The sequence below is a fragment of the Tamandua tetradactyla genome, chromosome 6 (assembly GCF_023851605.1).
Source record: "Tamandua tetradactyla isolate mTamTet1 chromosome 6, mTamTet1.pri, whole genome shotgun sequence".
NCBI classification, from domain to species: domain Eukaryota; kingdom Metazoa; phylum Chordata; class Mammalia; order Pilosa; family Myrmecophagidae; genus Tamandua; species Tamandua tetradactyla.
In genome coordinates, this window is record NC_135332.1 from 90370541 (window position 1) to 90394177 (window position 23637).

The 23637-nt window shown below is 36.3% G+C and overlaps 1 protein-coding gene across 3 annotated transcripts in view; it reads right to left on the reverse strand.

Annotated features, from left to right (window-relative positions):
* Positions 1-23637, reverse strand: part of PRKDC (protein kinase, DNA-activated, catalytic subunit) — a 282120-nt gene that overhangs the window by 50956 nt on the left and 207527 nt on the right. For all 3 annotated transcript variants that reach the window (XM_077166734.1, XM_077166733.1, XM_077166735.1), the window contains 8 exons: positions 21969-22174; positions 16336-16474; positions 15300-15488; positions 14599-14823; positions 13639-13747; positions 12319-12430; positions 6692-6872; positions 845-1019 (listed from right to left, as the gene is read on the reverse strand). In XM_077166734.1, coding sequence (XP_077022849.1) covers positions 845-1019; positions 6692-6872; positions 12319-12430; positions 13639-13747; positions 14599-14823; positions 15300-15488; positions 16336-16474; positions 21969-22174 — 1336 coding nt within the window. The remainder of the gene's footprint in view (positions 1-844; positions 1020-6691; positions 6873-12318; positions 12431-13638; positions 13748-14598; positions 14824-15299; positions 15489-16335; positions 16475-21968; positions 22175-23637) is intronic.

Below are 23637 nucleotides of genomic sequence, written 5' to 3' on the forward strand. Positions count from 1 at the left end.
ACTCCCTGGCAGCTTTCTCTTAGGCACGTGATGATAACTACCGCCCCTGCTTATTCCACAAGGTTGTTAAAAACTGCAACCATACATGATAGTATCAATATATTGGTAAAAGCATCATTATTATGGATGGTAATGAAACAGTGAAATCTTAAGTACTAATATTTTCTTGATAGCAAATTCATATCACCTATCCTCCCTGCTGACAAACAAAACAAAATCATTTAGGCAATCATAAGGCTGGTTTTCTGGCTCTGGGACCCATATGGAAAGACTGCTTCTCCTCTCTGAACTTCTACTGAGGTTGTCACTCTGGCTTATGCTGCCTTGCTGAATAATGGCTGGGATCATGTCCAATAATAGTGTTACTACGGTATCCTTGACATATGGCCACAGAGCAGGCATTTCAGATCCAAAACCCACACCAGAAAAAGGTTTTCAGTATAAAAGCCTCCATTATATGAAAAGAGAAAAACTAAGGAGCATAGAGGTCATTCATATTTAATTATACAAAATAGTTCTTGTATGCAACTTAAGGTTTTTTCAAAACAAAAGCTTTTAGATGCAATTTTGTTAAGTATGAAAGAGAAAAATTTTAATTTCTATTTTATTTCATAGCTAAAGAAGTAAAAGCTCCAAATGTCATATTCAATCACATTAAATCTTTTGCTCTATTTATTACCTCAGGAATGGCATAATTCTGTCCAGCATACTTGGCTATGTTTACGAAAATCATTACAAAGATATAATTCTCAAATATGAGATGAAACACACTAAGAATAGTTTTAGAAGACTCAAAACATAAAACAGCATTCTAACTCATATAGATCAAAGAAGAGCGTAATACCCAACAAGGAGACTGTTTTCAGCACGGTGAGAATCTGCTCAGTTTGATTTTGGCTCTGACTCCGGCAGTGGCTCAGTCGACAATAGCTGTGCACCCATTTCACTGACCAATCATCTCTTGTTCTGGACTCTCTATGCAGTTCCTTCAGGAGTTTCATAGCAAGTGAGAAACTGTTCTATATTAATAGAAGAAATATAGAGAAAATAGCATGACGACATACAAGTGGTATTTTAGAAATGAAATAGCTAAAAAAAATTTTTTTTATTGAACAGCTTCCCTTTTTGTATAACACAATCTACCTCATAGCAATTTATCCATTTCCTTAGCTTCAATTATGTAATTTTTTTTTTTTTTGGGAGATGTGGCATACTCAAATGTGGGTGTAGTCTCTTGATTAGATGGCGATGTGACTCTGCCCATTCAAGGTGGGCCTTGATTAGTTAACTAGAGTCCTTTAAAAGGGAGACGTTTTGGAGAATGCTCAGAGCCAACATGCGACCCAGACATTTGGAGATGCAGAAAGAAGATGGCCCCAGGGAAGCTGTTTGAAACCAGAAGCCAAAGACCCCAGCAGACACCAGCCACGTGCCTTCCCAGCTGCAGAGGTGTTCTTGACCCAGCCTTTCTTGAGTCATGGTTATCTTTTTCTGGATGCCTTAGTTTGGACATTTTTACAGCCTTAGAACTGTAAACTTGCAACTTAATAAATTCCCTTTTTAAAAGCCATCCAATCTCTGATATATACCATTCTGGCAGCTTTAGCAAACCAATACACCTACAGAGCTCATTTCCAACGTTTCCTACTCATGAAGCCTCCCTATTCCAGGCAGAATTTCTCCCTTCCCTCCCCGTGCTCTCTTTGGTAGACCACTTTTCTTTGCCTACCATTTTCTATAGCTGGTTATATATGCAGCTGTATCTTTCTCACTGAACTGTTATCATGAGGGCAGGACAGTGTCTTTTATCTTATAATGTCTGGTGCAGTTTCTTAAATGTGCTGTGATCCACGCCATTAATCATAAGTCCTACATCCTTCAGCATTCTTAAATCATTCCATTCTGAGGACAAACCTATTCTTTTGCTGTCCACATTCCTGCTATGTTTCCTTTATACTCTACATAAGGCCTCTTATAACTTTGTTTGCTTTCTTTCTGCTTTGACTTCCTTCTATATCCAATTAACCAGTCATTTCTACCATTCTCTTATGAATAGTCTCAATTCATCAGCCTTTATTTCTGTGTCACATCCACCAGGGAAAACCATTAACCCTAGGTTAATTAGACTGTATGCCTGCTCTACGACTACATTTAGGCACCTTGGTACCACTACAAACTCAAAAGAGATAACACCAACAGGATTCTCAGTGCTGCCTGATAGTAGTTTCCTATTTTGCCAGCCAGCTTTCTCCACCATACTCGAAAGTTATTTCAAAACTTCTCTTCCTCAATTCTTCCCTACCAACTTAACTTCCCTACCAACATACAGTGCTGACAGGGATTAGAAGAAACCGTTGTTCCCACAAGGTTGACTAGGATTAAAACATGTCTTTTCTAGGGTACATAAAACTATTCAAACTGGCACACCCCCCAAAATAATTTCTCCCCTGTTCCCACATGCTCCTGCCTGTCACCAGCTTCTTTCAGAGGAGTCTGGACTCATGGTCTCACATTCTGAGTCTCAGCCAGCCCCTCACCCATCGTCGCCAACTCCTGCCACAGTGCAGTGGTTCTTACCAGTCAACAGCGACCTCCTCCTAAATTCAAGGATACTCTTCACTCTTTTCACACCTTCCCTGTCATGGTCACTGACACTGATAATTCTGGGTTATTGGTTTTACAACTCTCGTCATCTTCTACTCTTCCTGTCATTCTATTTCAGTCCCTTCATAAGCTATAAAAGTTTGTCTTTTTCAGGGTTTGGTCCTGGTCATCTTATCCATGCTCATGGTTTCACTATATCAATAGCCTCACTTTCTTTCTCTAGCTCTTCAGATTTCTTAAGTGTAAACTACCTAATGGAAATTACAATGCAGTAGTCTTATAGGCCTCTAAAAGTCAACATCTTCCCCACAAGCTGCTCTTCGTCCTGCATTGCCATCTACCACCTGCTTGTCAGAGATTCAGTGGACTTCGCATTCCTCCAAACAAAGACAATCAGTGCCTCTCAGCATGCCTCGTCCTTTTTCTTGAATCTGTCCACTTTCTTCCATTTCCCTGACCTCTATCCTAGATATGGTCACCATCATCTTTCATTGGAATAACAGAGACGATTGCTAATATTTGCCCTTTCTTCAATCCTTTCTTGCCACTGCAACCAAAATGTTTTTGTTTTTTTTTTTAATTGCACATGTGATCCCCTTGTTTCCAGGGTTTTCTTGTACAATTGCTGAAATGCAACCTTGGAATTATTTATGAAACCAAGTGCTCATTCTTGGGTCCTTTGCTATTCTCCCTGTCCTGCATCATTCTTAAATTGCCAGTTTACACATTACCTCATCTTCCAGGAGGCCTTCTCTGTTCCCACAGTCTGGGTCCAGTACTCTTCGATAGGATCTCCCTAGGATGCTGACCCCAATATACTGCGTTGTAATTGTTTGTCTACTTATCTGTATTAGTTCAACATGGGATCCCCAGCACCTAACAAAGTACTTGGCAATGAAAACAAAATTTCAGATCTGCTTTTTTTTTTTTCCTCATTAAATTTTGTTGCAATGGATCTCAAAATTCTATGACAGACTTCTGGTTATTGTTTCCATTTAAAAAGTACTGATTCTAAAAAGTAGTAACTTAAAACTGCCACACAAAAACAAATGGTCCACAAAACATTTCTTTCCTTCTAAAGGTTTTACAATACATTGCTATCATTAACCAGTATTCCACTACAAAACTTAAATGGCCAATTGAGACAAAAAGTTCTGAGATTGTCTTTCCACAACTGAATAAGACTGGAGTGGTAGGTGTTATGGGTAATATTCATTTAGCTTTCTCAGCTTTCTAGGCAGATCTGGTGACCCTGCCAGCTCCAACAACCTTCTTGTCCACACCTATAGCAACTGTCTTGTATCATGAATAGCAAAATGACCCAGAGAAGGACAGGTCAGAGAGCTCTCAACATACACGGGCTTGCCAGGAACCGTATCAATGATGGCAGCATCACCAGATTTCAGGAATTTGGGGCCATCTTCCAGCTTCTTGCCAGAATGACAATCAAACTTCTCCTTCACTCAGCAAACTTGCAAGCAACATGAGCTGTGTGACAATTCAGCACAGGTACATGGCCAGCACTGATTTGACCTGGACTGTTCAGGATGATTACCTGAGCAGTATAGTCAGCTGCTTCCATTGGCGGGTCATTTTTTGCTGTCACCAGCCACATAACCATGATGAACGTCTTTTACAGAAATATTCTTGACATTGAAGCCCACACTGTAACCAGAAAGAGCCTCATTCAAAGCTTCATGGTGTATTTCAACAGACTTTACTTCAGTTGTAATGTTAACTGGAGCAAAGGTGACCACAGTGCATGGTTTGAGAATATGTCTCCACTTAGCCCACAGGCATAGTACCAATACCACCAATTTTGTAGACATCCTGAAGAGGCAGACACAGTGGTTAGTCAGTTGGATGAGTAGGTGGCAGGATGCAATTCAGAGCTCCAAGTAGCATGGTTCCGCCTGCATTACCATCCTTACAGGTAACTTCCCAACCCTTGAACCAAGGCATGTTAGCACTTGGCTCCAGCATGTTGTCATCATTCGAGCCAGAAACTGGCTGTCAGGGCTGCAGCAAATTTTCTTAATGTAGGTGCTGATTTCCTTAACAATTTCTTCATACCTCTTCTAACTGTAGGGTGGCTCAGTGGAATCCATTTCGTTAACCCTAGCTATTGGTTTTTGCATACCCAGTGTGTTGCACACCCAGTGTGAAAGCCAGAAGGGCATGCTCATGTGTCTACCCATTCTTGGACATACCAACTTCAAATTCACCAACACCAGAGGCAACAATCAGGACAGCACACTTAGTCTTGAGATGTGCCTGTAATCAAGTTTCCCATAAAGTTTGTGTATTCTGGGGTATCAATGATGGTCACATAATTGTTGGCCTCATATTTCCACAAGGAGATATCAATGGTGATAACATGCTCACATTCAGCATTTAGTTTATCCAAGACCCAGGCATATTTGAAGCAATCCTTTCCTATCTCAGCAGCCCCCTTCTCAACTTTTTCAACAGTTCTTTTCTTGATTTCACATTTGTAGATTAGGTGGCCAATAGTGGTAGACTTGCCCAAATCTACACATCCAATAATGACAATGTTGATATGAGTCTTTTTCTTTCCCATTTTGACTTAAGATACAGTGATGGTTTTCACAACACCTGTGTTCTGGTGACAAACTCATTGTGGAAAAAAGTCAGATCTGCTGCTTTTGAAAAGTTCTAATATGGGCAGATAAATTGAAATATAATGAAGGTTTTATGTAATTTTCACATTTGAATTATTCTTTTTCTTTTCACCTCCCAATACTACTGGTATTGATAGTTAACTCTGTTTGGCCAGCATTTATCTGTGAGTATACTGTTGAAAAGCACTGAAGAACAGCTCATGCGTCACTTTACGAGAGATTTTTAGCTGAAAAATGTAGCCATAATCAATTTTCTTCCTTCTCCCCTCTCCTCATATCACCCCCATTTGGAGAAGTCAGAATAGCAGCAGGAAGCCTCTTTTTCTGGGACAACTGCCCTGAATTTTAGAAGCCGCAGGCATCCATCCTTAAGCCTCTGGTCTGGATGGTCCTCCTGGGGCAATAAAGAGTCAGTGGGGGAGAAGGGATATAAGAGTAGACAGAGGCTGGTATCTTACGGGAAAAAGAAAAAGCACCTTCTTTTTTTTGCTAAAGGAGATAGTCAAAGAGAAACTGTTTCTATTCCAGGAAGATGTGATATGGAGGGAGGAAGATCTGAAACCTCCACAGCCATTTTCAACCACAGTGGGTGAGCATGGAGTTGCCAGAGAGAGACCAAGGATAGAACAGAATCTAAGGATGAATTCAGTATGGTAGAAAGCAGATCTAAGGGGAAGAAATTTAGCATTTGAGACATACCCAAAGCCAGCCCTCCTAGACTTTTCATTTACTGGAACTGAAAAATTTACTTTATTAACTTAGCCGCAATAGATTGGGTTTTCTGCTATTTACAATATAAAAATTCCTAAAATCTGATAAATGAGTATTAAAACATACAAAATAGAAATAGTAATTATTTGTTAGAATAACATTCTTTACATCATGGTATCAAACACTATAGGGTCATTAAAATTGCAAGCTCCCCTACATATTCAAATATGACTGAATGCATTAAAAAATGATATGCAACTTTTTTTTTTTTTAACATGGCCAGGCACCAGGAAGCGAACTCGTATCTCCGACATGGCAGGCGAGGACTCTGTCACTGAGCCACCATTGCCCACCCTACATGCAACTTTTAAGAAAAGTATACTTGTATCAATGTGGGGTCTTACTATCAAATGATAAATTTTCACAACTAAACTTAAAAAAAATTGTAACTAACTAGAAAAGATTCATTTTATTACAGGTCAAAACTGATATTAAATTTCTTTTTACATAATGATGACATTCATTTTGAAATGATTTACAGGTATGTAATAAACTTTAGAGGCTTTCTTGAGAACTTCTAGAAAATGTTTCTTGAAGTTTTCTTTCTTATGAAGAAAAAATATGCTAACTCAATAATTTTTAAACTTAAGATTATAAAGGAAAGATAAATAAAGAAAAAAATGCTATTTTAAGAAAAAACAGTGAGATAACAGAAGACAAGCATGGGTACGTACCTGTTTTCTTGCACTTTCTATCATCTTCATTTTCATGGAAAACTTACAGCTTTTAATTAGGGAACAGACATCTTCTTTTTCTTGAACTTCCATCTTGTCAATGGACTCTTCATCCATATTCATACTATTATCAGCTGGAAGAAGAGTAAGTTTCTCCTCTATTTTGTTGAGAAAGAAACATCTATGCAAAACAAAGAATAATGACTTAATACCACAGACTTGTGAAACGAATCTGGACATACAGGAAACTAGGACACTGGATAGCACTAAGACAGAAATTCTGAAGTTATTAATTTTTGCTCACATTAAGCCTGTAAATATACACTCTAGAAAGAGGATTTACTTGTCATTTTAGTAAACCAGGAAAATGTATCCGTTCTCAACTGGAAAAGATAATCAGTGGACGTCAATTCTGAGATGATTCATATATTGGAAATATCACACAGGAATATAAAGCAAATAATTATGCTCTAAGAGGTCAAGAAAAATACATATGAAATAAATGAAAGCTCTGTATCTCATGAGAAAAGGAAAAAATAGAAAAAGAACCAAATGGAAACTTTATAACTGAAAACTATAATACCTGAAATAAAAATTCATGAGATAGACTTAATAGAAGAATGAAGATAATGAGGGAAAAAGACAGTGAACTTAAAGACACAGCAATAGAAGTTATCCAAACTGAAGATAACTTCTTAGAGAGAGAAAAAAAGATTGAATTAAAATGACAAAGCCTCAGGAAACTGAAGGACAATATCAAAAGCTTTAATATGCATGTAATCGGACTCTTAGGAGAGGAGAGAAGAATTGAGAGAAAAATATTTGAAGCAATAGCTACTGAAAACTTCCCAACTGTGGTGAAAGACATAAATAGACAGCTTCAAGAAACTAGTGTACTTCAAAGAAGATAAATTCAAAGAAAATCACACTTAGATACATCCTACTCAAACTGATGAAAGAAAAGATAAAGAGAAGTCACCAGAGAAAACTTATACACGTTACCTACAGGGAAACAACAATTTAAATAACCATGACATTCTCTTCAGAAACATGGAGGCCAAAAGATACCTCTGGGGGAAAAAACCCCACCCAGAATTCCATGTCCAGAGAAAATATTTTTCAGGAATGAAGGTAAGATAAAGATATTACCTGACAAAGGAAAACTAAGAGAATTCATCCCCAGAAGACCTGTACTACAAGAACTGCTAAATAAAAATCTTCAGGGTGAAGGGAAAAGATCAGAGGAAATCTTGGATCTTTAGCAACAAATGAAGAACAAATGGTAAGTATAATAATATTTTTTTCCTCATAAGTTCTTCAGAAAAAGGATGACTGCTTAAAACAATACCATGATATTATTGGGTGGTATTTTGGATATATTTCACTTCACATATGTATAGGAAACATATATATAAATATACATAAATACACTTATGTATTTATGTATATAAAACATCAGTCATTATTTCATAATGATAAAAAGGACAGTTCATCAGAAAGACATAGCAATTACCTACATGAGCCCAATAGCAGAACTCAAAATGTAGCAAATAAAAATTGAAAAAATTAAAAGGATAAATAGAGAATTCAAAATCATAGTAGGAGATTTAAAAATTCCTATCTCAGTAAATGATAGAACTAGAAGATCTGAAAAATACTATCAACGAACTTTATCTAATTCGAAACGTACAGAACATTACATTCTTTTCAAGAGCACATGGTACAATTACTAAAACAGATCAGACGCTCAGGTATAATACATGTTCCAATAAATTAAAAATGACAGAAACCATACATAGTGTGTTTTCTGACTACATTGGATTTAATTTAAAAATAAACTACAGGATGGGCAGAAAACTCAATGCTTTGGAAATTAAACAATGCATTTCTAAATATTTCATGGGTCAAGAAAGAAATCATGTCTCAATAATATGAGCAAGATGGTGGAGTAGGCAGCTTAAAACTACCTTCCCTGTGAAGACATGGAAAAACAAGCAGAAACTGTTAGAACTAACTTTGACAGAACTCGAGAAATCAGTCAAAAGTTTACAGCAAACAAGTGAATGCTGAATCAATAAAAGGACAACTTGAAAACGGAAATCTCTGTTCAAACACTAGGAGAACACAAGCCAAAGGAACAGAGACTTCAGCGACCACACAGCAGAAGAACAGTCTTTGCAAAAACTGTTTGGAAAATTCACCAAATTAATAGACTACTACATCCTTCAACAAACAAACAAAAAACCTAACAAGCCCAAGTGAAGTAGAAGAATCTAATTTCCAGAGTTACCACATAAAATAATACTCAAATATGCAGTTTACAGCAAAAAAAAGTACAATGCATACAAAGAAAGAGGAAGAGACAACGCATTCAAAGGAATGAGAGGATTGTAAATTCACTATCACTTCTTCCTTGGGGGTGTGTGTTAGAGATTGAATCACATACCCACAAAAGACATGCTCCAGTCTTGTTCCTCATCCTTGCAGATATGAACCATTTGTAAATAGTGTAGACTCATTTGTGAATAAGATCTTTGAAGATCTGTTTTAGATGAGGCCAAACTGAATCAGGATGGGCCTTAATCCATATGAATGGAGTTTTCATTAGCAGAGGAAATCCAGAAGCAGTTAGCAGGGAGACTCCAAAAGTTAGTGGAAGCCAGAAGAGTAGACTAAGAACAGAAAGATTGCTGTGTGATGGACTATTGCTGGAAATCTACAGACTCCGTGAGAAAGCAAGTGCTCCCAAAACTTTGATGTTGGACTTAGTTTTAGTTTGCTAATGATGCCAGAATGTAATACACGAGAAGTGGGTTGGCTTTTATACAAGGAATTTATTAAGTTACAAGTTTACAGTTCTAATGCCATAAAAATGTCCAAACTAAGGCATCCACAGACAGATACCTTGACTCAAGAAAGGCTGATGCCATCTGAACACTTCTGTCAGATGGGAAGGCACATGGCTGGCATTTGCTGTTTCTTGTTCCGAGTTCTGTTGCTTCCAGCTTCTGATTTCAGTGGGTCCTGACTTAGCTGTTCTAGGGCAAAACTCTGGGTTCTGGCTTGCTTAGCATCTCATGGGAAGGCACATGGCAGCATCTGCAAGACTCTGGTTACTAACTACACTCCAAGCATCTCCAAATGTCTGCGTCTAAATCAGCTCTGGTTCCTGTCCAGCTTCTGTCAGCTCTCTCAGCTCCTGAAGTCTCCTGGGGCTTCTGCATTTCAAAAGGTCTGTGTCTGTCTGCATCTGTATCTGTGGTTTCTCTGAAACGTTTCCGCCTTTAAAGGACTCCAGTAAACTAATCAAGACTCACCTTAAATGGGTAGGGTCACATCTCCATCTAATCAAAAGGTCACACCCACAAATGAGTAGGGTCAATCTCCAGGGAAACAATCTAATCAGAAGTTTCACCTTAAACAATAGGTCTGGCCCCCACAAGACTGGATCAGGACTGAAAGAAAATGTTTTTTTCCGGAGTACATAACAGTACAAACTAATGCAGATGTTGTTTTAGTTTGATAACGCTGCAGGAATGCAACATGCCAGAAATGGAACAGCTTCTAATATTAAATTGCAAGTTTACAGATCTAAGGCTATAAAATATCCAAATGAAGGCATCCAGAGAAAGATATCTTGACTCAAGGAAGGCCAATGGCATCTGGAGTTTCTCTGCCATACAGGAAGGCACATGGTGATGTCCGCTAGCTTTCTCTCCCAGCTTCTGGTTTCAAACAGCTTCCCTGGGTGCATTTTCTTTTTACATCTCCAAATGTCTCTGTTTGTGTCAGCTCTAAACTTTTTCCAAAATGGTTCCCTCTTAAAGAACTCCAGTTAGCAGATTAAGACCCAGTTTGAACGGGTGGAGATACACCTCCATGGAAACCATCTAATTAAAAGATCCCATCCACAACTGGGTGGGCCACATCTCCACAAAAACAACTTAATGAAAAAGATCCTACCCTACAATATCGAGTCAGGTTTAAAGAACATGGCATTTCTAGGGGTACACAGCAGTTCCAAACCAGCACAGACTTCTTCCTTCTAAAAGTTTGAAGCAATAAACTCCTGTTGTTTCAACCAACGAGCCTATAGCATTTGTCATAGCAGCCTGTGAAATTAAGATACAATTAAAAACAAAATATAACTCTCAGAAAATCAGGAATAGAAAAGAACTTCCTCAAGCTGATAAAGGCATCTAGGAAAAGATATGTTAACGGTGATTTTTTTCCTTGACATCAGTAATAAGACAAGGATGCCCATTTTATCACTTTTACTTAAGCTTGTTATTTGTAATCCTCACCATTCTAACAAGGCAAGAAAAGAGATAACAGGCACTAAGTTCAGAAAAGATGATAAAAAACTGTGTCCACTTGCAGATGACATGATTACTTACATAAAAAAATCTCAGGGAATCTGCAAAACAAGCACTAAAACTATTAAGTGAAGTTAGCAAGGGTACAAGTTTAAAAAGATATAATATACAAAAATAACTTTTCAACCAGTAGTGCTAGGACAGCTAGATAGTTTATGAAAAAAAAAAAATGAACATCTACTCCTACCTCACACCATCTACAAAAACTATCTTGCAATGGACCATAGACCTAAATGTATGACCTAAAACTAAAATCTCTAGAAGAAAATATAGAATAATTTTTCAAGATGAGCATGAAATATCTTGTTCTCACACAAAGTAAGACTGCTAAAAAAATTATGATGGAAGCACATCAAAAGAACTCAGAAGCCAGCTTGAAAAACAATTGCTGGCCAAATCTGAGGCAAAATGAACATGAAATAAGTAAGGACAGTAACAGATTACATCCCATTACTGGAAACCATGAGTCAATACCGATAATAAAAAAAAGTAAATAAATAAATAGATGGGGAGAAGGAAGGGCTTTTCCTTATAATAGGACGCAGACTAATAAACATGGATCAAGTGCTTTTATTTTAACTATCACAGTCAAGATCAGTTCAGGTTAAGAGTCATTCAGGGATGCTAAATCTAAAGAGGGAAGTTTTATGAGCAGTATAAGATGCATGTCCCAAAGCCTCTCCTACATTGCTCATGAGCTGAAAAGGAAAAAATAGTCTTTATATAGTCATGGTTAACATCGGCCCTATTGATTACAGGGTTGTTATTAGGTGAAGAAAAGATGAGAATATGCAAATGTCACAACTGGTAAAGTGATACAATTATACAATGCGGTTATGAGGCAGGAGGCGGGAGTGTCAAAAAATCCAAGTTTTAATAGAATAATAAAAAAACACTTCATAGTTTTCTCTGCTGTCATTTCACTCCCTAGAGAAGCAGATGAGCTGTTGTCCCTGCTGTCCCCTAGCCTCTCTCTCTGCCAGAAGCATCTTCATGATCAACCACCAAGCACAAAGATGAATCCCCAAGTGTGTGGGCAGCAACTCCTCCCCAGGAGAACTAGTGGGAAGCCAAAGTACACTTGCTATATGAGTAATTTTGTTAGAATAACTAAAATGCAGAATTGGCAAGATGAGAGGCAGTGACACTAAACTCAGTCCCCATAGTTTTCTAAATCACAGTTTAGGGGCAAAATCACTTGGGCAGTTTTGGAAAAGAATCCATATTCAACTCAGAAGGATCATATCTTACCGATTTGTGATGATATCATCCCAGATGCTCATTGGCTCCATCTTAGCATCTGGATATCTGTTTGTCCAAGATTTTAGAAGTCTTTTAAGGGGAACTTGAGATGACAAATTACCTAAAATAACATTAGAGGATAACTACGCTCATTTGACAAGACCAATTGACACAGAGTAAATAGTAATTTATTTTAAATTTTTTTGTCCAGATTAGGAAAAACCTTGTGTTTTCTTGCACATTAGGGATACAAAGTCACCATATTAAATGTAATATATTCTGTCATGCAAATTGCTTAAAGATATATAGTAAAAATGGAGGAGGGCAGGCCACGGTGGCTCAGCAGGCAGAGTTCTTGCCTGCCATGCCAGAGACCTGGGTTCGATTTCTGGTGCCTGTCCATGCCAAAAAAAAGAGGAGATAAACATGTAATTTAAAGTAAATTTTTACATTTACTACATTTATGAGCTTAGAATCAGACAGATCTAGGTTCAAAATTTAGATCTTTACTTATTTTACTAACACAATTCATTTAATCTCTCTAACCCTCTATAAAATGTAGATAAAACAACCCCATATCCCATAAAAATTAGGTAATACTGATAAAGAGATTAACATAGGTCCTGGGAAATAGAAAGTATTTAATGAATGGTATGTCATAAATAATATGTACTTGAAAAATAGTTATCTAAGTTTAAAACAGAGAAAATTATGTGGATAGATAAAAATTCCAATTTTTTTATTAGTATTCTGAAAAGTATCTTTATTTTTAATTATTTAGGACAAAACTTGAAATTCCAACTTACAACTAAGAAATTTTACCTTTGCAAAGACTTACTATTTCCCTGAGATTTGTGACTGGCTTTCCATGGGCAGCAGGATAAAATCAAAGACCTTCAAGTCTGGGCACCGCTGCCCTGCAGCCTGTTCCGCTTAGCCCAGCATATCTAATACCCGGGTCCAGAACTCTTGGCACCTCTGGAGATACTGCAGACTTTCTGTCTGGTGGGTGCTCTGCGAGCCCCATGCCGTCTCCCGTGCACCCCTCTGTCTCAGTAGGATTCACACTGTGGTGGAATCAGCTGGTTATCAGTTCACCCCACTATTTCGAAGCTTCTTAAAGCTAGGAAATGTGTCTTATTTGACTTGGCAACCTCAATGCCTAGAACAGTGTTTGACCACTCCACACATTTCTTTCAGTGACCTCAAAAACTCGAGACAGTTTCCAACCCATATGTTTAGAGATAGGCATTTTTATTAAGCAAAAAACAGATATTAAAACTCATCCATAATTATAAAAAAAAATAACAGCATGGTTAAAAAAATTACCTTGTTTGCTGATAAAGTCGATGAATTCCTGAATTTCTGTTAAAGACTGTACAGACTGCAATTTGGTAAGTCTACTTTTGTGTAAGAGGACATCAATGCTAGAATAATTCTAGGGAAAAAAAGTGCATTTATCATGTTTATAAATCAATTTGCTACTTTAACTTTTTAATATAAGTCTCTAAAATATATATATTAATTAACCCATATACACAATAGTTACCCAATGTTCCCATTGTAGTTAATATTTCAGTCATAAAAGCAATTAAATGGTTTTAAAGTTATTTTTAATAATTTAGGTTTCCAATCACATTTTAGTCCAATTGATACAATCAGGCTGTCATTGCCTCTGTTTGCCACCAATATTGTAAAAATACAAATCCTGTAATGTAAAACTGCCAACTACAGAGGCCCATTCTTATTGTAGTAATCACAAGAAAATAAATAGAAAATAAAAATGAAAATAATCAAAGAATATGCATGTATGATCAGCAGATACCAATGGCAGATGTTGTTAATAGACTGTATAAAAGACACTAAATTAAACAACAGAAGCCTCAGAGAAGCAAAAAGAAGCATAATGGCAGGAAATGGACAGAGCTGCTCAACTCATATTCTTTTCCACAAAGCAACTAAACTTCTATACATACAGCTATTTCCAAAGGAAGTCTAATATACATATATAAATAAATGAGAACACTCTCAAATATTCTTCAATCATGTGAAAAAGATGAGAACTTTAAAAGAAAAGAAAAAATGGAAACTTTTTAAAACAGAAAAAGAAAATCTTAAAAAGGATTAAGGCAAAGAAAAGAGCAAAGAGAGATATCCGGAGAAAATGGAAGAATGGAAAGAAGAAATGGGTGAAATGAATAGCAAATGAAAATTTCACTTGATTTTTTTCATGAGTTTAATGACTTTGAAAAACACCTATAAACGGTACATTTCAGATGCATCTATTACCTGCATAAAAATCTGAATGCCGTTCTGAATGTAGTATCTGGCTCTGTCAACGTCATCCTGCAGAATGTAAAGCAGGCTCAGCTCCTGGCTGTAATGAAGCTCGATAAGAGTCTTCCGAAGAGCCTCGTTCACAGCAGCGTCGATGAACGTCAGCAGGGACTGGTCGCCGCCTCCTTGAAGCAGCAGCTTCAGCTTGCTGCGGACCATGTAAGGTAAGTATGTCTCCTAAAGAACATAAACATCCACGCGGAACTTCAGAAAGACAATTTTAAAAAAAAGTTCCTCTAAAATAGCTCATTCTTGACAAAGGGAAACTACCTAAGCTGAACTACCTTCAGCCTAAAGACCACTCTGGATGGGGGGCGGGAATGAGCAAATGTCTCATTCTAGGAATCAGGTGAGCCCAGTGTGCAGGCATTTTATAATATGACACAAAAGAAAATTTTCTTCCATGACATAATATCAGAGATACTCATATTTATTTCAAAATACATCCCATTTATTTTGACAGGATTAGCTAAAAGTGACAAGAGATTTAATAATACTATGGAATTTGTGGGGGGAGGTGGGGGAGAGTCAGACTATATAAACATCCTAATTGTTCGCAACACTGCCTTGAAAGTTTTAAAGAAATTTATTAATTAGAAAACACTTAGCTATTTAAAATATTTATTTCAGTGACCACAAAATAATTCAAACACCTGATAAAATGGCTCACTCCACATTTTATTTAAATCTGGAGGACTTTCACTGTCAACACTGACTGTAGAACAGTATGCCAGAGATTTCCACTCAGTAAGGTGGTTGTAACAGTCAAGGGATGCTAGTTCCCAGAAGTCTTTTTCTGCTTCTGTAGGCTCACCATCCAACCACTCCTGCTTATTGAGAGCCTAGCAAAGAAAAGACAATAAGATTACTGGAAAGAATACAAATAAGAACATGTGAAATTGAGGTAGTATAACATTCGTACTAGGGACAGTGATTTACAGATTTATGAACAAGGTGAGAGAAAAGGGAAAATATTCAGAGTAACATTCAATCAAAACAAAAGGAATCTTTGAGTAAGATTCCTGGCTGTAAGAATCCTAACTTGGAAGAACCCACTACTCTGAGAAACTTAACAATAAAGTCAATAAATAAAACCAAAAGCTTGATTTAAATTAATACTACCTGTTATTTACTTTTTAACAAGTTCTTAAAATGAAAATTAGGGTATAGAATATTTGCAGAAAATTGCAAGAGATTTTAAAATCTAAACAGCTCAGTCTCATAAGTCACAGATCCCAACTTTCAACTAGTTGCTACTGGGAACTCAGTTCACAAAATGTCTAAAACTAAATTTATAATCATTCCCAAGCCAATTTTCTTTACTTCTTTATAAATATTTCACTTACCAAAGGGAAACAATGCTCTCAAAGAAACTGTATAATAATAGCAAATATAGAAATATATTTATAGATTTATAGTAATAAGATATGGTAATAAAAACCTAATTTATGAAATGCTTTCCCTTTTACTCAACAATGTTTTCTTAAAATGAGTAAGGGATACAACAATAATTATTTCATATTTTGTTATTATGAAATCATTGTCTGCTATTAACCTTTGGGTAAAATCTAAGGAATGAACAGAAAGCTGAAGTATTATTAAACCTCTAAATTCTAGAGCTAATGGTTTTTTCATCCAGAGAATAGAAATGCTTAAGTAATGACACTATTTGCTAGATATCAGTTTTACCTCATTATATTGCTTAGCAGCTTCAGAATAATCACCTCTGGCTTCTGCTAATAATGCATTCTGAGTAAATTGCTTTGTTCCTATCTCACTGCTAAAAATTCCACGGAGGACATCATATTCTCCAATTGATCTATACAGTCTATAAAACAAACCAAAAAAAAAAAAAAATCTAAATCAATGAAGGTCCCAAAATTTTTAAAGTACTTACTTTAATGAAGTGATAGTTGATCAAGATGTCATATATTATTAACTAAATAAGACATTTAAAATGTTATTTTTATTTTGTCAAAAATATAAACTTAAAAAAATTTTGAAATTACCGTTAGATTTTACTACTTTTGTTAGGAAAAATGGCACACACCCGGACACGGAGACTGATGACATGTCATCACCTAATCCAGTTTAACAACCACTCTCGGTTACATCACATGTCCGGGGAGGATGATCTAATTACAGTTTCAAACATACAATGCTGAATAGGGATTAGAAGAAATGGCTGCCTTTACAAAATGGGATTAGGATTAAAACATGGCTTTTCTAGGGGACATACTTCCTTTCAAACCAGCATACTATCTAGCTCATTTTATGAAGCTAACATCTCTTTAATATCAAAACTAGGTAAGGATGCTACAAAAAAGGAAAACTACAGACCAATCTCCCTAATGAACGTAGATGCAAAAATTCTCAACAAAATATTAGCAAATAGAATCCAATAGTACATTAAAAGAATTACGAACCATAACCAAAAGGGATATATACCAAGAATGCAAGGACAGTTCAACACAAGAAAATCAGTTAATGTAATATAGCATTATAAAGGATTATAAATGATTAACAAATCAGAAGGGAAAAATCATATGATCATCTCAACTGATGCTGAAAAAGTATATGACAAAATTCAACATCCTTTTCTAAGAATAACTCTTCAAAAGGTAGGAATCAAATGTAAATTCCTCAATATGATAAAGGACATATATGAAACATCCATAGTTAGCATAGTAATCTAGAGAGAGACTGAAAGCTTTTCCCCTAAGATTGGGAATGAGACAAGGATGCCCTCTGTCACCACTATTATTCAGCATTGTAGTAGAAGTTCTAGCTAGAGTAATCAGGCAGGAAAAAGAAATAAAATGTATCCAAATTAGAAAGGAAGAAGAAAACTTTAATTATTTGCAGATGACATGATATTATACTTGGAAATCCTGAGAAACGTACAACAGTTACTTGAGCAAATAAACAAATTCAGCAAGGTGGCAGGTTATAAAATTAATGTGCAAAAAGCAGTAATGTTTCTATACACCAAGCAATGACCTAACTGAGGAGTCAATTAAGGAAAAAATTCCATTCCAAATAGCAACTAAAAGAATCAAGTATCTAGGAATGAACTTAACTAGGGAGGTAAAGGAATTGTACACAGAAAACCATATAACATTGCTAAAAGAAATCAAAGATCTAAACAGTGGAAAGACATTCTCTGTTCATGGGCTGGAAGGTTAAATGTAGTGAAGATGTCAATTCTACCCAAACTGATCTACAGATTCAAAGTAGTACCAGTCAAAATTCCAACAACTTACTGGAAAGGCCTGGGAAAAGTTAGTTACCAAATTCATCTGGAAGGGAAAAAGACCCTGAATAACTAAAAGCATCCTAAAAGTGAAGAACAAAGTGCGGGGATTAACATTTTCCAATTTTAAAACATTATAAAGCCACAGATGTCAAAACAGCATGGTAGGCTGGTGCAATGGTGGCTCAGTTGTAGAATTCTCACCTGCCACGCCAGAGACCTGGGTTTGATTCTCAGTGCCTGCCCATGCAAAAAAAAAAAAAAACCCAGCATGGTACCAGCACAAAGACAGAAGTATAGCCCAACAATGCAATCAAATTGAGAGCACAAAAACAGACCACCAAATCTATGGTAAGGTGATCTTCGACAAGGCCCCCAAATCCAATGAACTGGGACAAAAGAGTCTTTTCAATAAATGGGCATGGGAGAACTGGATATCAATAATCAGAAGAATGAAAGAGGACCCCTACCTTACACTGTACACAAAAATTAACTCAAAGTGGATCAAACACCTAAATATAAGAGCCAGTACCATAAAGCTCCTAGAAGACAATGTAGGGAAACATCTTCAAGACCTAGTAAAAGAAGGTAGCTCTCTAAACTTTATACCCAAAGCACAAGCAACAAAAGAACAAATAGATAAATGGGAACTCCTCAAAATCAAATGCTTTTGTGCCTCAAAAGACTTTGTCACAAAGGTGAAGAGGTAGCCAACTCAGTGGGAGAAAATATTTGGAAATAACATATCGGACAAAGATTTGCTATCCAGTATACATAAAGAAATCATACAACTCAACAACAGAAGAACAAACAACCCAATCATAAAGTGCACTAAAGATAGGAATACACATTTTTCTGAAAAGCAAATATAAATGGCTCAGAAGCATATGAAGAGATGCTCGTTCTCATTAGCTATAAGGAAAATGCAGACCAAGACTAAAATGAGATACCACCTCACACGGACAAGAGTAACTGCTATTAAACAAACAGGAAACTACATGTTGGAGAGGATGTGGAGAAACGGGGACACTTATGCACTGCTGGTGGGAATGTACAGCCATTATGGAAGACAGTCTGGCAGTTCCTGAGAAACTAACTACTGAAAACTAACAAGTTTCCCTACGACCCAGCAATACCACCATTCAGTATAACCCAGAAGAGCTGAAAGCAGTGACACAGACACTTGCCCACCAATGTTCATAGCAGCATTACCCATGATTGCCTAAAGCCATCTTTAACAATCCATGCGCCCATCAACAGATGAGTGGATTAATAAATGTGGTATATACATATGATAGAATATTATGTAGCAGTAAGACAAAATGATGCTGTGAACCACATAACAAAATGGATGAGTTTTGAGTACAAAATGCTGAATGAAATAAGCCAGACACAAAAGGACAGATACGGTATGACTCCACTTTTACAACCATGGTAAGAGTAAAATCAAGGGCTTATAATACACTAAATAGGGGACCTAGAGAATCACAGAAAATTGAGATGGGTGAAGGTTCGCTAATAAGGTTGAACTTAATAGTAAGGGAATAGATAGAAGTGAAGGAGGTTCACTTGTAGGTGTATTAAGTAGTATTACCACATTGAAGGTGAACATGATTGTAAGGGGTTATATAGACTCATGTGTTCCACTGATTAACACTACAAATATAAATAAATTCTTGCATGAACTACTGCAAAGGTATGAATTTTATACAAAGAGTATATAATTTCAAGGTATAGGGGGAAAATGCCACTGGATGCTATAGGCTATGTTGTGATGTACTTTGAAATTTATTGTTTTTTTTCTATAATGTTATTTTTCACAAAAAAGTAAAAAAAAAAAAAAAGGAAGGAGGAGTGTAACAGAGAAGACATGATTTAACAAATGAGTACAACGGCTGAATCATTATACTGATACTTCTTTTGGGCTTCAGTGTCTTTGAGCAGCTAGAAGAAAAAATGAAAAATCTTGGAACTGTAACCCATACCAAACTTTAAAATCTCTTCTATAACTACTTGCTAAAACATACTTGGAAATTTATTGCTTTTTTGTATATGTGTTATATTTCATAATAAAATAAAGTTAAAAGAAAAAAAGCCTAGGCTCTTTAAATTTGCAAATAGAGCTCTATTTACCCAACAAATACACCTTTGTTTCTGAGAATACTAGTTATACAAGATATTTGTTCATTTTTATACATCTGATAAAAACGGCTCCTGAGTAAAATCAGTATTAACCAAGATGCACTCTCTCAATTGCTCTATCATTTTATGATGTTCCTCTCCTCACAGTACTTAGTACGTCCTATTTTGTGTTAGTAGCTATATCTTTAAGTGAATATATTTCCTATAGGATGGTTAGTTTTGTTGAGTCTGAGATGACATCTAACTCATTTTTGTCTTCTAAGAAGCTGACATAGTGCCTCACACACTCACAGTGCTGGGTGAAGACAGAAAGATGGGATGATACACAATGCAAAGTGCAAACACACCCCATCCTTACTTTTTTCCTTTCCTTTCTGAAGGACATTTAGTACGTTGAGTAAGAAGAGTTTCCCTAGTTCTGTAGTATGTAAACCAAACAGGGAATGTATCTTGATTCTATCCACTTCTCTCTCTCTCTGCTAATGCTTTTCTAGTCCAAGCCACTCTCTTGTTTTGAGCACTGAAATAATTTCCTAACTTCCTTCTTTCTCAATTTTCTTTCTTTACATCTTTTTTCAGTTATTTATTTTTTACTGATTATATTATATATTCATATACCATTTAAACATCCAAAGTGCACAATGAATGGTTCACAGTATCATCATACAGTTGTGCATTTATTATCGCAATTGACTTTTTCTTTCTTTGTTTGTAAAAAATAACATACATATAAAAAAGCAATACATTTCAAGGCACATTATGACAATTAGTTGTAGAACAGATTTCAGAGTTCGGTATGGGTTACCATTCTACAATTTTAGGTTTTTACTTCTAGCTGCTCTAAGATATTGGAGACAAAAATAAATATCAATATAATGACTCAGCACTGACACTCACTTGTTAAACCCTAACTTCTCTGTATAACTTCACCATCTGATCTTTCTCCCACTTTTTTAGGGTTATCTGGGCTATGTCCATTCTAAATTTCTCATGTTGGAAGGGGCTGTCAGACATATGGGATGGGGGATGGAACCAACTGATGTTCTGGAGAGGCTGGGCACTCTGCATTTCAGGACTTATCTGGCTCAGGGACCTATCTGGGAGTAGTGCATGGAACCCTTCTAGAATCTTATATAACAACGTAGGTGTTGTTTAGCATTTCCCCACCCTTACTGTTACTATTTTTCCTTCTAGAATCTAAGGATTTAAAAACTAGTGCTACTAAAACAACAACAACAAAACTAGTGCTATAAAATAAACCTTCAAATTAAATGTCAACCTTAATCAAATATCCTGCTTCAGAATTAGTAGGATATTATATGCTCCAGATAAAAAGAAGAATCAGACCCAGTGTTAAATGGCATAACTATGAAGTGAAATTTAATTTGCTTTTCCCAAATAAAAAAATAAACCTAACTGGATTAAAATGTTTTTAAAATGTTGAGTCCTGTGGGGTGAACGGGCAGTTCAGAGGTTAGAATGCCCGCCTTCCATGTGGGAGACCCACGTTCAATTCCCAGACCATGCACCCCCACCCCCCAAAAAAATGTTGAGTCCTGCTGAAGATAATAAATCATCCTCTATTCAGTTTAGCAAAGCAATAAAAACACATAAATTATCAGGACCTATAAATTAGAGCCACACTACTCAGGAAATTACAGTTGGTAGATAATACTATATCCAAAAGGTTATATACACTGAAAGAAATGAATAGGTTTAATTAAGCAAGATGTTGCTTGTTCTGACAACTGTGCCTGATTCATGAACAAGTACTAAACCTGAAAGATTTTTCAAGAAATTTCAGAGACGTCTCAATATCAACTTTATTAGTTCATTTTCTTTTAAGATGGAAGCCAAGTTTTTTTCTATTTTACTAAATTGGTCAAATTTATAGTGCTCCTCATGTTGCCAAGATCACAAAGCTTACTTAGCAAGTTCGATCCATCTGAGGACATCAGGAGAGAGGCGGGACCTTCCCCGGACACGCTTGGCTGGTGGCTCTGGAGGGGCAAGGTGGGTGAGGGACTCCTCTAGAAGCAGGATGCCCACAGGCTGCTGCAGGCTAGCCAGGCAACCAGCACTCACGGAGGCTGGGTCGAGGCTTAGCAAGTCTGGGTGTTGGCAACTCATTTCCTGTGAAACCACAAACACATGTAGCTATTTAGCCTATGATACTCAGACCATATTTTACAAATGAGTAATTTATTTCAATAAACATGAAACAAAGTTTTGACGTAAGTAGCACTATCACCAAAAGTTTCTCTATGTTATGCTATTAACAAAATTTCCTCAACATTTAATTTGCTCAAAGGAGGAAATGACCTTGTATCTTTACACTTCAATCCAGGGATTAATTTAAAGCAAGAAAACCACCAGCAGAACATGAAGTTATGTATATATCCAAACAACAATTGTAGTCCAGGAATATTATCCAATTTGACTGATGAGAAAAGCAGCTGAAATATAAGGATTTCATATCTAATTACCAAAAAGTGGGTATACTCATCTCACTGTTAGTTTATGTAATCTCTTCCCACCCCCAACCCCCCACCAGGGGTGAACTGATTCAATAATATTTGGATAGATGATTTCAGGAATTATTATACTGACCTTTACTTTGTAACTTTCAATTTCAGAGTTATATATACAATGAAAAATAAAGCCCAGATCAATACACCGAATGATACGAATAGTATGACAGTATTTTCATTAAAACAAATCCATGTGTATATCTGTGCATGCACATGTACACAGAACAGTGAAAGGATCACGCCTGTGCACACATCTGCACCAGGCTCTTTTCACAATGTAGCAGCTGGACTCCAGCAGACACAAATTGCTATGTGAAGTCTGAGCATGTTATCACCACATCCACTTAAATTTTACATTAAGATGAATGGAAGAACACACATTCTCCAAAGTAACAAACAAAAGGAAAACCCCAAAAGTGTCAGTCACCATTAGAAGGAACTATAACTACAGGAAAGAAAATCAAAATAAGAATCCATTTCAATAAATTACACAGCAAAGGGTCCATCTTAACTGAGGTGTCATATTTTGAGCTAATGCCATCCCAGTTTAGAGAAGGGAGTCAGTATTAAATACAGAATTTTAAAAATAAATATTAAAACATTTCAAATAATTCACTCATTGTACAAATATTTATCAAGTGTCTTCTAGGTTCCAACACTGTGGCAAGCAAAATGTTGTCCCTGATTTCATAGAGGACTCATTCATCCTGTTTGCCCCAAAGAGTCTTTCATGAAATTGTTTTAATGAATAAATGACTATTATTAGGATATCATTCAATTATAGGTAAATGGGTACAAATAATTTAAATGAGTTCTCTAAGTCTACTTTCAAGAAGATTGACTGTTCTATATAATCTTGTTTACAGTATCATTTTACTTATAATGAGTGATTTGCTGAATAAATGATGAACTTTTAGCCAAGCAATTTCACTTATAACAAATTCCAAAGTAATGTAGCCTATTTTCAAAATGTTGAATATTTATTGGAATTCATAATGATATTCTTTGTCTGAACTTTCATCTATCTTAAGCTCCTTAAAGGCAGGGGCCATGTCCTCATTTCAA